At 40.1% G+C, this 12,997-nt stretch overlaps 1 protein-coding gene across 1 annotated transcript; it reads right to left on the minus strand.

The window, feature by feature from the left end:
- Nucleotides 1-1,665: 1,665 nt before the first annotated feature.
- Nucleotides 1,666-11,075, minus strand: LOC115388125 (sodium-coupled monocarboxylate transporter 1-like). Its single transcript, XM_030091067.1, has 15 exons — nucleotides 10,722-11,075; nucleotides 10,365-10,430; nucleotides 10,075-10,126; nucleotides 7,892-7,959; nucleotides 7,449-7,603; nucleotides 5,858-5,998; nucleotides 5,645-5,774; nucleotides 4,855-4,943; nucleotides 3,910-4,022; nucleotides 2,768-2,835; nucleotides 2,586-2,672; nucleotides 2,291-2,478; nucleotides 2,049-2,158; nucleotides 1,872-1,957; nucleotides 1,666-1,779 (listed from the first exon to the last, which is right to left on the minus strand). The coding sequence occupies exons 1-15, from the start codon at nucleotides 11,073-11,075 to the stop codon at nucleotides 1,666-1,668; spliced, it is 1,821 nt and encodes a 606-aa protein (XP_029946927.1).
- Between the last annotated feature and the right edge of the window lie 1,922 nt (nucleotides 11,076-12,997).

Raw genomic sequence — 12,997 nt, forward strand, 5'->3', positions numbered from 1 at the left:
CAACATGCAAAGGAACTTGTGCCCAGTATTACTCATCCACTCATGGATGAGTAATACTATAATGCATACATACATCATATAATAATAATACATCAGGGTCCATACTCATCATGGACCCTGATGAGTATGGTTTTGCTTTCTGAAGCTGAAGTTGTGGAAACAAGGAGATAAATGTGGAATAATAGGGTACCTGTGCAGTTCACAGTGGCCTGGTTTGCCTCTGTTGTCGGTTTAATGTGTTGTTCAGCATTGTCATTTTTATTACAGAAGACCAGGTGGTTGAGTCAGAAATGTGAAAATAAGGCTCTCAGTTGAACTTTGCTGCTGGTGGCTTGGTATACTGTGTCGTGACCTCAGTCGTATTTGAAATAGCGGTTGCGTTTACTGAAGAGTTATATGAAGTCCACGCTGTTGACACAGGTTAGGTTAAAAAGTAGAAGTTGCTGTTGGAGAGGTTATGTTGTAGTTCTCATTTGCTGTTTGTGCCAGAGGAAAAAGATTGAGGACGCATCAAGACAAGACAGAAACAGTTGTATTTTTCTGAGCAAAATCCCGTTGAGAAAAAAATAATTCAGTGAACAACTACTTGTTTATTGTGAAACATCAGCATGAATAGATTAATTTACTTTTCCCTTATAGGCAGTGTTCAGGTTTGGTCAGAAGTTTGTGTGTGTACAGTTTACACCCTCAGGTGCCTCCTGTGAAAATTTTATTAGGAACTTGACTAACCAGGTCACATTTCAAAAAGGTTTGTCCGAACTCATCTACGTCGTAGTTGCAGGTAAACGTTGGCACGGCAGGGCTTTGTAAATTTTCTCAATTGTCTGTTGTCACGGAGACAAAGCACAAAGCTACAAACGAGTCCAAAGCTCAGTCATTCTGCTCATGTAGTCAGGAATTTAATGCTTACGAGAAAAATAGCTAAAGCTGTAACTACACAATGAAGAACCTTTTTTTTTTTGCCATGTCTCTCTATTCTTTGTCGCTTCCCTTCACTTATCCATTCACTGACACTCCCTGTGCTCAGTGTGTCTTTCTGTGTGTGTTGCCATGCCAGGCTTGAACTTTGTGCCAAAAAAATTATTGACAAATACAAATTACTTGCAATTAGGACAGGCAAGTCATACAAAGGGAACTATATCCATACAAAAACATCAGGTGAATAAACAACCGGCTGCTGTTCTTTCAAAATAGTAATGTAATCATACATACTGTTAAACAAAATCCAACAACAACATTCCAGTGTGCTTCCGTGTGCATCGCTTTAAAATAAAGTACAATGTTCATGTAGAAATTAAGTGGTATCAGCAAGAACAAGTGAACAAAGGGCAATTAAAGTGAAACAATTGCACCCCATCACCGGCAAACAGGAAATGGGAGTAGCTCAATCATTGTGGAAGAGACCATGGAATGACCTTGTGCTATTTTCAGGTTGCTACACAAAACAAAATTAATTTTATTTGCGCAACATTTCCCTTTATTGCTTCCTTCTGTGTTGTTTTTCCGTGAGCAGCGTGTGTAAGTTTATCATTAGCAATTATATATTTTAATACTAATATATGAATTAGAATTAGAATTTCATCAACAAGTGTGATATACACATCAATATAAATAAGTTGATGGTGGGGTTACTGTTGTTTCTGCTTTGTAGTTTGAATAGATGCATTATAATTTAGTACTTTTTCCGACATTTGTGGTCGACTCTTCGAAGTCCACATATGCTGAGTTGGTTTTTCCCAGATTGATGTCTTGAGCGGCTTTTTCTGGAATGTCCGACTCCTGCAGTGGTTTAAAAATATAACATGAGCTTTATAAAGGGGCCAGAGTGCTCATAGTTTGATAAATAACAAGATGTTGGGTGAACAACTTACCTTTGATTTAGTGCAAAAGTTAAAGCAGAATAAATCACTTTTCCTCACAAACAAGTCTGAGCTCTGCTCATCTTGCTTGAGCCCACCTGTGAAAAACAGAAACGCAAATCCCTCGTCATTGTAGCAGGGATGACGTGTGTTTCCAGTGACAACAGAGGTCAGAAAGTTGTAACTCACCTGTGAAAATGCTCACCAGTAGACCACTCGCCATTGTGACCAGTGTGGCCAACAAGGCAAAGTAGAGGTAGGACAGGGAGTACCAGGAGTCTGCCAGAGCTGGCCTCACACTGACACAGAAAAAACCTCATTTACCAACTTCTCCAAGTCCTCAGAAAGTCCGTTTTTCAGAATTGAGCCAGCCAGAATTTAAAGATTGTGCGGTTGACTGATAGCAGGTCTGTTTTATGTGAATTACTTACTCATCCGGGGTGGTCAGAGTCACTGGGCTGGTCGGAGGAACCACTGTGGTGAAATTTAGCCTGTTGGTGCAGTTGGCGGTGCTTAATGGAAGAGGGTTTGTCTTGTCAGCAGTTGGTGGGTAAAGCTGGGCTCCGATCCCGACCCACAGTGTCACCGCCAGTCCAGTGATCAAACCTGCAATGGCTCCCTGTAGAGTAAATAGAACTGCAGTTAGCTACATGCCTCAATGTTGTTTTAGATACTTGCAAGATACCACTGTGCTAATGTTTGACACATTAGAATGAAAATACTCACTTTTGAATTTGCTGTTCGGAAAAGCATGCCCAGAAGATAAAGTCCAAGTAGAGGCCCACCGATCATGCCAAATATAGAAAGAGCGGCCTGGAAATAAAATTAGTGCATTTCATGTCATTCGGCTCATGATGGTGCTGTTGAGCAATAAATGGCTGCAGGGTTGTGCAGTCAAAGAAAGTCACCTGCAGAACGCTTCCCATCAGCGAGGCCACTCCAGCCATACCGATGCACACACCCCCAAAAAACACACCTGAAAGTTAATAAGTCAACATGATTAAACAAGAACAGCTGTGAAACTTCCAGTATTAATTTCAGTTTTAACTCCAAAGATATATATGTATATCTTGCCTCTCGAGCAGGGGTTTGAACTGATTTTCACTTATCTCAAGTTGTTTCACAACACAACAAAAAAATAAACAAAATCATTTCATTGTCTTATCAAAAAAGACAAAAAAGAGCTATTTCAACAATATTTCAATAAAGTGTCACAGATACTTGTTCTAGTGAATCCCACCCGTCTCTTTGGTGTGACTTTGGAAAAGGATGGTCTTGCTTTTAGCTGCTCCACAGATCTCTTTTTTGTCATTTCTTACATTTTTGCACTGCGGGAGAGTCAGACTTTGCCATGGGCTGGTTTGTGGGAAGCAATATTCACACCCCTGCTGTTTGGTGTGAGTGTAAGAACATGCTACTTTTGGGTTGTGACACAAATTACAGAGCTGTTCTGTCAATTATCTAGATTAAGCTGCAGAATTCTCCTCACAGGGAATGAGATTGGAGCTTTCAACTTTCAGTATACTTTGTAAATTCAGTTAAAGGAGCCATCATGATCCGGTGTGTGCATTTACTGCCCTGTAATTCTCCCACAAGGACTAATACTTAATATTTTTCATTAACCTGGGTTCAAAGAGGTCTTGCCTGGCATACGATTGACATACAGATCTTGATAATTTAATTGCTGTTGTTTTGCTGTTGAGCCAACAACAACTGGGAGAATGTCATGACTCAGGTGTAGGAAAAGGAAGCATTTTAATGACCATCTTATAATAACAAGATAAGATAACGTGTATGTTGGTGTCTACTTAAGTCTTCTGATCTTCGAGTTGGAAAGGTACATTGAGTTTTTACTGTTCATGATAAAATGTGTTCCGCTAACTCAGACTACACCAAGAAGCACGTTTGTTTTGCTGTTAATACAGAAGATGTCTTGTGGCAAACAGATAAGGAAGAACATATCTCTTTTTTTTATGCTTAATATTATAAAGTCAGATCACTCTTTGTGTTCATGGAAGAGCTTCAGTGAAAGCATGTTTTTCCTACTTACTCAGTCCCATGTTCATCCAGGTCACCTGTTTGGTTGTTAAGGGTTTGACATTTGGAAAAATGAAGTCTTCCACTGTCACAGCGACGAGGGCGTTAATGCTGGAAGACACCGTGCTGAAAAACAGACAACATTAAGCTTTTAGACTCTTATTTTTTTTATTTATTCATTGATTCAACCTTTATTTAACCAGGAAAGTCCCATTGAGATTAAAAACCTCTTTTTCAAGGGAGTCCTGGGGGTTACGAAGTTACAATTTCAAATACACAGTGTTAGAAATTACAAATAACATTAAGAAAAACACTTGCACATAAAAGATAATGTCTCAAGATCTCTCAATCTTGTTTTAAAAGAGCTCAAGGGAATGAGTTCAGTCAGTTCGCAGTCCTTTTGCAGCTTGTATGTGGAGCTGAATATGCAAAGGCTCTTTTTCTGAGTTCTGTGCGGGCAAATGGAACAGAAATAATCATTTGAGCGCAGACAATGAGAGTCAACATTTCTCTGTGTGACTAAGTTGCAGATGTAGGAGGGCAACAGACCAAGCATGGCCTTATAGATGAACGTATACCAATGTTCAAGTCTCCTAGTGGACAAGGAAGGCCATCCCACAAGAGAGTACAAGTCACACTGATGGGTCTCGGCTTTACAGTTCGTAATAAATCTTAGAGAGGCATGATAAGGACTGTCTATCCAGTGAAGACATTGAGCAGAAGCATCCATATAAAGCAAATCTCCATAATCTAAAACTGATAAAAATGTTGCCGTGACAGAACAGAGCAATGAAAATGTGGATTTCAAATAAAAAGATTTCCTCCTTTGTGTAGCTGAGTCAGTTTTTCTCAGTCTGCAGCAAAGTCCAAGTCTGCTGGTTTTCTTGATGATTACAGAGTCTCTAACATTCTTAACTCAAAGTTTGGTGAGCTATTTTGTTGTTGTTTCAGGCCTCACCTCAGTGTGCCGCTGTATGCTGCCGCCACAAACAGACCAGGAACTCCAGGATAGTCCTCCAGGATGTCCATCACAAGGTAAGGCAGCAGCTGGGTGAAACATGGAAACCATGTTACTGTTAACCGTGACCGCGGTCTAGAGGTATTTAAAGTTTTCAGATTCTTGTAATTCATTTAACTCTAATTCTCTAGCAGTATTTCTTTTTCAGGATATGTTCACTTTAATTAGGATTTTAAGTTTTCAAAATAAACTAATTACTGACAATATGCAGATTCTGTTGCAACATTGCATATGGAATCTTTACAAAGTCCAATTTGGGTTTAACATTTAATGGCTGAGACAATGCCGCCTTGGAAATGCGATCATTGTAGATACATTGCTGCTTTTCCCAGCACGCGTCCTACAACAAAAAATGAAAACTAAACAGGGGAAAGACATCAGCACTAATATTTTGAGTTTGAAACCTTTCATAATTACAAATTTTACTGACAGGACTGAAAGTGAACTAGACTGACAGACATATCCACACCCATGGCTTTGTTGGGGGAAATGCTGTGGGCTATTGCTCTGATAAGATGAGAAATGGCCAACACCTGTCTTTTGATGAATTCAATTCTATGTGTATGTATTCAGTACATCTCAAAGTCTGTTTTTTTTTTTAACTTCAGTAGGTGGTTAGGGTAAGGAATCAGTGCCTCAACTTTAATCTTTTTTTTTTTTTTAACAAATGTATCTGAATCTGCCTCATTGAAGAAGGTGCACTCTTTCTTCAAAATGCAGCTGTATTCACCTGGTCAGAGGTATTCACATCACCGTTTGAGAGTGGATCACAGTTCTTGTAAATTGAGTACATTGTGAGGCCAGAGAACACAGCCAGACTCACAGTTGCCCACAAGCCAACCATGTTGACATACAAAGACCTAAGAGATGAAAGAAGATGTTAGAGGAGTCAGTGCAGGAAGCAAGATTTCAGCCAGGAAACTGTCATTGGTAGCGCTCTTACATTTTGGCATGTCCCAGTGTTTTACATGAGATGTAGCGCTGCACCTGGGACTGATTAATGGAATAGATGGACGCCCACATTATACTGCCACCAATCACTATGGTCCAGAAGGTGTGTCTTTTCAGAGGATCTGGGTCAAAGCTGTGGAGAAAAGGTCAGAAATATGAAAGACTGCTGAAGGTGATTTGGGTACATGTTTCTGACAAGTTTCATGGCCTTTTTATGGGAATTAATAATGTTTATATTCCTAATTTTTAGCTTTCATGATTACTTTATGCAATAACTTTGACTGTTAATTTTTTCATGGGATTAAGGAAACAATGCAACTGTCTTTTTGATTAGATTGATACAGATCTGCTTTTACACTTACTTAAATGCTTTGAAGTCACATTTACATGGGCCCCAAAAGTCCTCCTTATAGTCGGATTATGCAGTGAAGCGGATTGTGAATGTTTCATATAAACACCCGAGTGGATCGGCTTCACTCAGAGCGGATTTTATTTCGGATCCGATTGTAAAAGGTAGTCTACACCGATCGCTAATCCGCTCTGTGCCTAATATAAACAACGTTTGACAGTGGAGCGGATTAAACGGGGATTTTTCGTTCCATGCATGCGTTCCCTCGTATGTAGTGATTTGCAAAGTAAACAGGAAGCAGGAAAGTCGAAAACAAGCAGACGAACTCAGCACTGGTTGAGAAACACTTTTTTTAATAAAAACCCTGACAGAACAAATACTGGAGAGGAGAGATGGATGCAAATCGCTCTACAGTGAGTTGTTGAAAGCGCTCTTTGGTTGACTACCAGCGGAATGCCCGGCAGGTGTTTTGGATAACCTGGTTCCCATGTTAACGACTGAAGGATTTCTGTCAACACATGCTGGTAACAGCAGATGTTAAAATAAGACTCACAAAAGGCACTGAACTTGTGAATTACTGTACTCTACTGTAGATAACCGACGTTCGGTAAAACAATCACAAGTTTCAGTCGGGCTTTCGACATCTGTTGGTCACAAGTTAACAGGGAAACCAGTTAATTCGAAACATCAGCAGGTGGACCGGAGCCTTGCAGCTGACTGGTGCATAATACCTGCTGCTCGGCAGGGTGGGACTCCGGCCAGGGGAGCACTCGCTCTTTCGGCAGCATATCCAACAGATAAAAACACATTGCAGGGTGCTGAGGACCGTTGGCTGCAAAGCTAAAGATCAGGACCTGAAAATTCCGTGACAGACTCTGTGCGCATGTCACAGACATGTCGTCCATTTTGGAGGACACCTTATAATCCGCTTCAGCTGGGGCCATTGTAAATGAGGTTTAAACGTGGATTGCAAAGACGTTCAATTATCAGATTAATTTTCAATCACATTGAAAAAAACACATGTAAAATCCGATTCGAAATATAATCCGCTCTGAGTGAAGCAGATCCACTCAGGTGTTTATATGACACATTACAATTTGCTTCATGGTGTAATCCGATTATAAGGAGGATTTTTTGGCCTATGTAAATGTGGCCATTAATTATTTTGTGGGATTAAAGAAACAATGCAACTGTGTTTCTGATTGGATTGATACAGATCTGCTTTTACACTTACTCAAATGCTTCGAGTCGGCCTCCGATTCTAGCATCTTCCCATATTTGTCCAAGTCCTCCCTGCAGCACGGCACCCCTCGCTATGACTGCCACAAAGCCTGCCAGCATGATCACCATCTGCAGGACATCTGTCCAGATCACTGCTTTCAGACCACCCTGAAACAATATCCAGCTCAGACTCAGCTCCACCTTCAAGTACTTTGCAATAATATTTCCAATTTAGTACTTGATGATTCAGAAAATAACTTCACAAATGAGCTAACAGTTTAACAAACTCAAACTAAATTACAATATAAAATTCACCTCTGTTTCAGATAAAAAACACAATAACTGGTTTCTCATAGTGTGAAACAAATATATTTAAAGGATTTCAGACTGTGTTCATACATCACCTTATTTTAAAATTAATATGTAAAGTACATTTTGAAATGAGACAGTCCCTACCAGAGTGCAGTAAACGATGCACACCACTCCTGTGGCCACCAGCACTCCCCACAGATGAAGTCCAGTTACTGTATAATAAAAAAAAAAAAACAGTCCAAAAGTTATATAACTGACAAAACTTTTTTTTCACAGATTTCACAAGAACATTTAAGCATACATAACTTTAAAAATTTCTCAGACTTAAATGTTTAAGTTGTTGTAAACTTAATTATTGTACAGAGCCCTTAAAAGGGGCATCAATTTTTATTTATTTTTTTTTTTTTAGGGCGTTTGCGTGCTCCCTTAAAACTTTACACGTAAGCGACTTTACATGTGCACGTAAAACTTAAGGAAGCGCATAAAGTTTAACCTAAAGTTGTTTACGTGAGCATTTAAAACTTGTAAGGGAGCACGTACAACTCAGCTCCCGTCCATAACGCTCCCGTCCGTGCGGATCCCTCCAGCGCATCTAAAGTCACTCCATCGGCCAGTGCCAGTTTGTATAAAACTGCACAGGTCAAAATAAAGTCACACACCGTTTTGGGGCTGAACAGCAGTGTTTGCCCCACTGAGTCTGAGCGTCTGAAGCTCTGCAGCAGCGTGTGCGTCTTTGCGAATTGTTAAAACAGCTCTCTCCGTGGAAGGATGGACCAGCGGAGTTATTGAAAGTTAAAAATCCTTCATTAATCCCACAAGAGGAAATTTTATTAAATATTCTGTAAGAGCAATATTTTATTTTTTATTATCTTACTTTTTAATCTGTACTGAATATGTGCTGCTTATGTTTTATGACATGTTTGAGGTTTGCTTTATAATTATTTTCATGCTCCGCCAGGTTATTCTGTGCTGCACCGCAAATCCACACTGACTCAAACTTGCTCCACGATGTCAGACCTGTTGTGAGATTTAATCTTTCCATACGATCACGATCACATTGATAAATAGAACATAATAGAATAGACTTTATCTCACCATGGAGAAATTTACAGTTACAGAGGCTTGTAGAACACGCATGGGGGTGCAAAAAAGCGATGAAATGTGCAAATGAAGAATAAGAATAAGTAAGAATGTGAATCTTAAAGGTGTATTAAGGAGTTTGCACATTTTATGCGAAACAGCGCCCCCTGCAGGCCTTGGGCGTAATGCAGCTTAGTGAAAAACTGGTGCCTGTGGCTCGCGTGCACGGAAGAGAGGAACTCCTTCCTTGTTCTTTTAGTAGCGCTCGAGTAAGATTTAAGTTTCTTTTACCTGGTGGAGTCTGTGCTGGAGTTGTGGCAGTGCTAGAAGCCAGTCTTTTCTTACTTTCTGGAAGATCCTGCTCAGTTGTTGCTCACTAAGCATCTGGCGGAGTGATGGCGGGCAAAACGAAACTTAATCAGGCCAGCCTGAGCGTGCATTTCGTCATTCCTTTCAAATTCTCTCCAAAAAAATTCTGGTGCCGAAGTGGCACTGCAACTTTCAAGTGACAATTTAGCGCTGTTAGAGGTACTTGTAATGAATATGTGAGAGCACATTGTACACATCATTAAAAATGTGTAACATGTTTATGGTGGAAAATAAGTATTTTTGAAGTTGAAAAACTCCTTAATGTACCTTTAAGAATAACAGCAGAATTCTAAAAGAAGCTCTAAGTTTATATATAACATAAATCTTAAAATATAACAGGAGCTATAATATATACAAATATGCACAAATGCTGATCTCATCTTTCATAGGGCCGTAGACCCTTATGTCACTGTATGATCGTTCAGGTGTCTTTATCGGTGGCGCTACAGCCAGATGGCTTCACAGGCTCACTTTTCAAAGTAAGCTTCGGTCCTGGTTTGTTTGCTGTGGCGCTCTGGTGCATGCGTATACCGGTTCAACAGCAGTACGGGCATCGCGGTCTCAAAATTTGGGCTGTGCACAGCGGACATGAGCATTAAAAGTTTTATGTTTTTTTGCACATAAACAACTATACGCACGAGTAAAACTGTCCCTTTCGAGGCTCCGCACTATTGCATAATCTGTTACACAAAAACATTTTGAGTTTGGTGAGCTTGCCAGGGTTTACAGTGAAGATAAAGAGATTCAAATAGTTTTAACTTTACGTCTAACAAGAAAAATCATTGAATGCTTTAGCTTGAACAGTGTGATGCAGGTCACTTTGACCATTAACTGAAGCTTAAAAACATGTCGTTGAGTTTTTTTGTGTTTTGACTCACTTTGATTGAGTGCCAGTGCTGGAGCATAGATGACTAACCCGGTGTACAGAGCCTGGAAAGAGACGTCTCCATTAGTTGATTAGATGGAAACACAATAAGCATTTGATTCACATTGATGCTTTCTGAGAAGTGCTATCAGGAATCAGTTTTGCATAAAGTCAAAAAGCAAAAAAGACTGTCGGTGTCACTGTTACCATTTTAATCATTTTTGATGGTTGTCCTTTTGACGGTGTACTTGTTGGAATTACAGAGGTAAATTTTCAAACTTTTATACAAAAGTGTGTTGTTACCGTCTGTGCGATGTACATTGACGTCCCAATAATCCGAACAGGTCGGCTGAAGCGCATCTCAAGATACTGGAGTTTAAGAAAGAAAACAGGAAAAAAAATGACTTTAATTAAAAAAGACAACTTGCTCTACATTTTCAAGGCATTGTGCACTATATTTGCAAGACATAAAATGTCTTTAAAAAAGAATTTCCTTACTACTGTCAAATCAGTCACTCTATAAATTTTTAAGAGCCTTGTAATGTTGACTTGTTATGAAGCATATATTTGGCTTTCAGTCCTGATCTTTTAAATCACAAGTTGTTTTGTTCTCTGACTTTTGCACCGCTGACATAAACACAGTCTGTATCGTTGTCATACCTCATAGGCACTGGTTATCCCCAGCCGATAGAAAAGTGGAACAAAGATCTCGGCAGACATCGCAGCCATGATGGCGTAGGAAATTCCAAACACCCAGTAGGCTATTCCAAACTTGTAAGCTTCAGCAGGTGTGCCGATGACTGTGATGCCAGACATGAAGCTAGCAGTGAGCGACATGGCTACTGGTATAGCTGTCATTTGTCGTCCACCCAACAGAAACTCTTCACTGCTGGCCTCCTTACGACCTCGGATGGCCTGAAAAAGGCCGATGCCAGCTGCCCCCACAATGACCCCAAAAAAAACCACATAATCCCACACAGAGAAAGTGGCCACGGGTCCACCGGTGCCAACCATGGTTACTTCAGCAGAAACTTTTCTCCCTTTACTTAACAATGTCTGGATTAAGCTGAAGTTTTGGTAATGTTTATTCCAATATTGCTACAACGTCCAGTTGCATCCACACTGGGAGCAACAAAAATCCTTCTTCAGTGCTTTTACCTAATTTCTTCACTACACTACTAAAGTCTCTTTTAAACCTACAACAACGACAAAAAAAGATGTTTAAAAAAATGTCCAGGGTTGAGTCTTTTTTCCTCCCAGATTCGACACTTTGATTTTCAGAGTCTTCTCTTCTTCCGATCATCAAGCAGTGCGATTCCAGCTATCTCTCTTGCAGTTGTCAGGAGTCTGGTCCTCTCTGAAGCCTTCGGCGAACTATAAAGGTTAGTTTACACTAGTTAATAATCCATCAAGGACACGAGATCCCAGAAGCCATAATTAAGTGTGAGAAATGCATCATTTGATCGACTTTAGATGGCGAGGACTCCAGTTTGTTTCTTACGTTGTGTTTTGATGGCCTTAAATCAGATAGCCACTTTCATTAAAGTTAATTTTTTCCTCTTTTTAGTGATATATTGATACTTCAGGTAGGGTTTTTATAGAGCTCCAGGTTAATCAATACTTACTGGTTCGGTTAGGAATCGAGAAGGGCAGGTTACATCTTCAGGGTTTGGCTGCCATGTCCACTGTTATATCATGTTCAAAACTACAAAGTCACGTGTCAGAGTGACCATTGCATAATTCGGTGGGTTTTCTTTGTTTGTTTTGCTTATTCCTCCAGTGATGCACAGGCAGTCATTTCTAAAGTGTCAGCGAGAAACATGCAGTCAAAAATATAGTAGTTATAAAGTTTTTGCCTCCAAAAAAAGAAGTCTTGGTAATATCAGTTCAACACAAAAGATCAAACATTTAATAGCTGATTCAATTAGAGTTAATTAAATCTGTGACATGTTAGAAAGTTAGTGCAAAACTGGGACCACAGTTAATACTGGAAAAAAGAAAAAACAAGAGATTACCCAAAAAGAACCAGAACAGATCAAACCTATATGCCGATGACAGTGTTTGAAATTGTTGTGCTTGATTTATTTTTTTTTATGGACAGTTTTCCAACTACCAAAGTGTTACAAATACTCATGAAATTCCATCATTCCAAAACCCAGACTTAATGATTCTTTTTCTGTCTACGTATAGTTTTTCTCTTCTTTGGTAAGCTGTTCGAGAGGTAAATGCGATTGGATCTTCACTGCCATCTGTCAGTTTATGTGAAATCACTGCAGCTATACCTACCATAAGGAAGTTTGTTTACTTGATACAGCCCTTTGTGTGTGTTTATGGTCAGGTACTGTTTAGAAGTTTCATCTAGTTCTACTTGTTGGTAGGCTTGTGTGACGGTCCCCGTCCTGTGGTCCTCCTCCTCCTGTCTGGGTCCCGCCTTGCTCCTCGCTCCTCCTACTCCTCCAGCTATTTAAGCTGACGAGTCTCACCTGTGGAGGCTGCCTGCCCTGCACTGCCACGTCTCCTCGGCTCCCTCGTCTCTCTCCAGCCTCCTCGTCCAAGGCCTTTTTATTTGCATTAATAAATTGACGTTAAATCGCTCATCGGCGTTTCCTCGTCTTTATCCTGTCGGGGCTCCAGAGCCAAGCCCTGACACTTGTGACAAGTCAAGCTTGGTGACTTTCTCATCTCTTGCTAGTTTTGCGAACAAGTCTTGTGGTTTAGGTATGGGGTACTGATCAGTGGCGGCTGCTGGTCTTCCAAGGAGGGGAAGCTCATTTTCAGCTTATATTGCAAAGTGTGTCTGTTTATTTTTGTATGTAAATTCTATTCGCTGTCATGCCTTTTGTATGCCCTTTCAAAGTTAGACAGATCCCCAAAGCCCATTTTTGACCAGATAACACATCCCTGAGATGGTTTCATCCAGAGGCATGGCCAACAGT

This window comes from Salarias fasciatus, chromosome 5 (assembly GCF_902148845.1).
Source record: "Salarias fasciatus chromosome 5, fSalaFa1.1, whole genome shotgun sequence".
Lineage (NCBI taxonomy): Eukaryota > Metazoa > Chordata > Actinopteri > Blenniiformes > Blenniidae > Salarias > Salarias fasciatus.

What these genes read in the sequence shown, in the direction of transcription:
- LOC115388125 (XM_030091067.1), bottom strand. Translation starts at nt 11,075, where the DNA reads ATGGTTGGCACCGGTGGACCCGTGGCCACTTTCTCTGTGTGGGATTAT. An exon ending in AGCACTGGCACTCAATCAAA is followed by an intron (nt 7,960 to 10,074) that starts GTGAGTCAAAAC and finishes TTTATTATACAG; the next exon opens with TAACTGGACTTCATCTGTGG. An exon ending in ACTGGTGAGCATTTTCACAG is followed by an intron (nt 1,958 to 2,048) that starts GTGAGTTACAAC and finishes TGTTTTTCACAG; the next exon opens with GTGGGCTCAAGCAAGATGAG.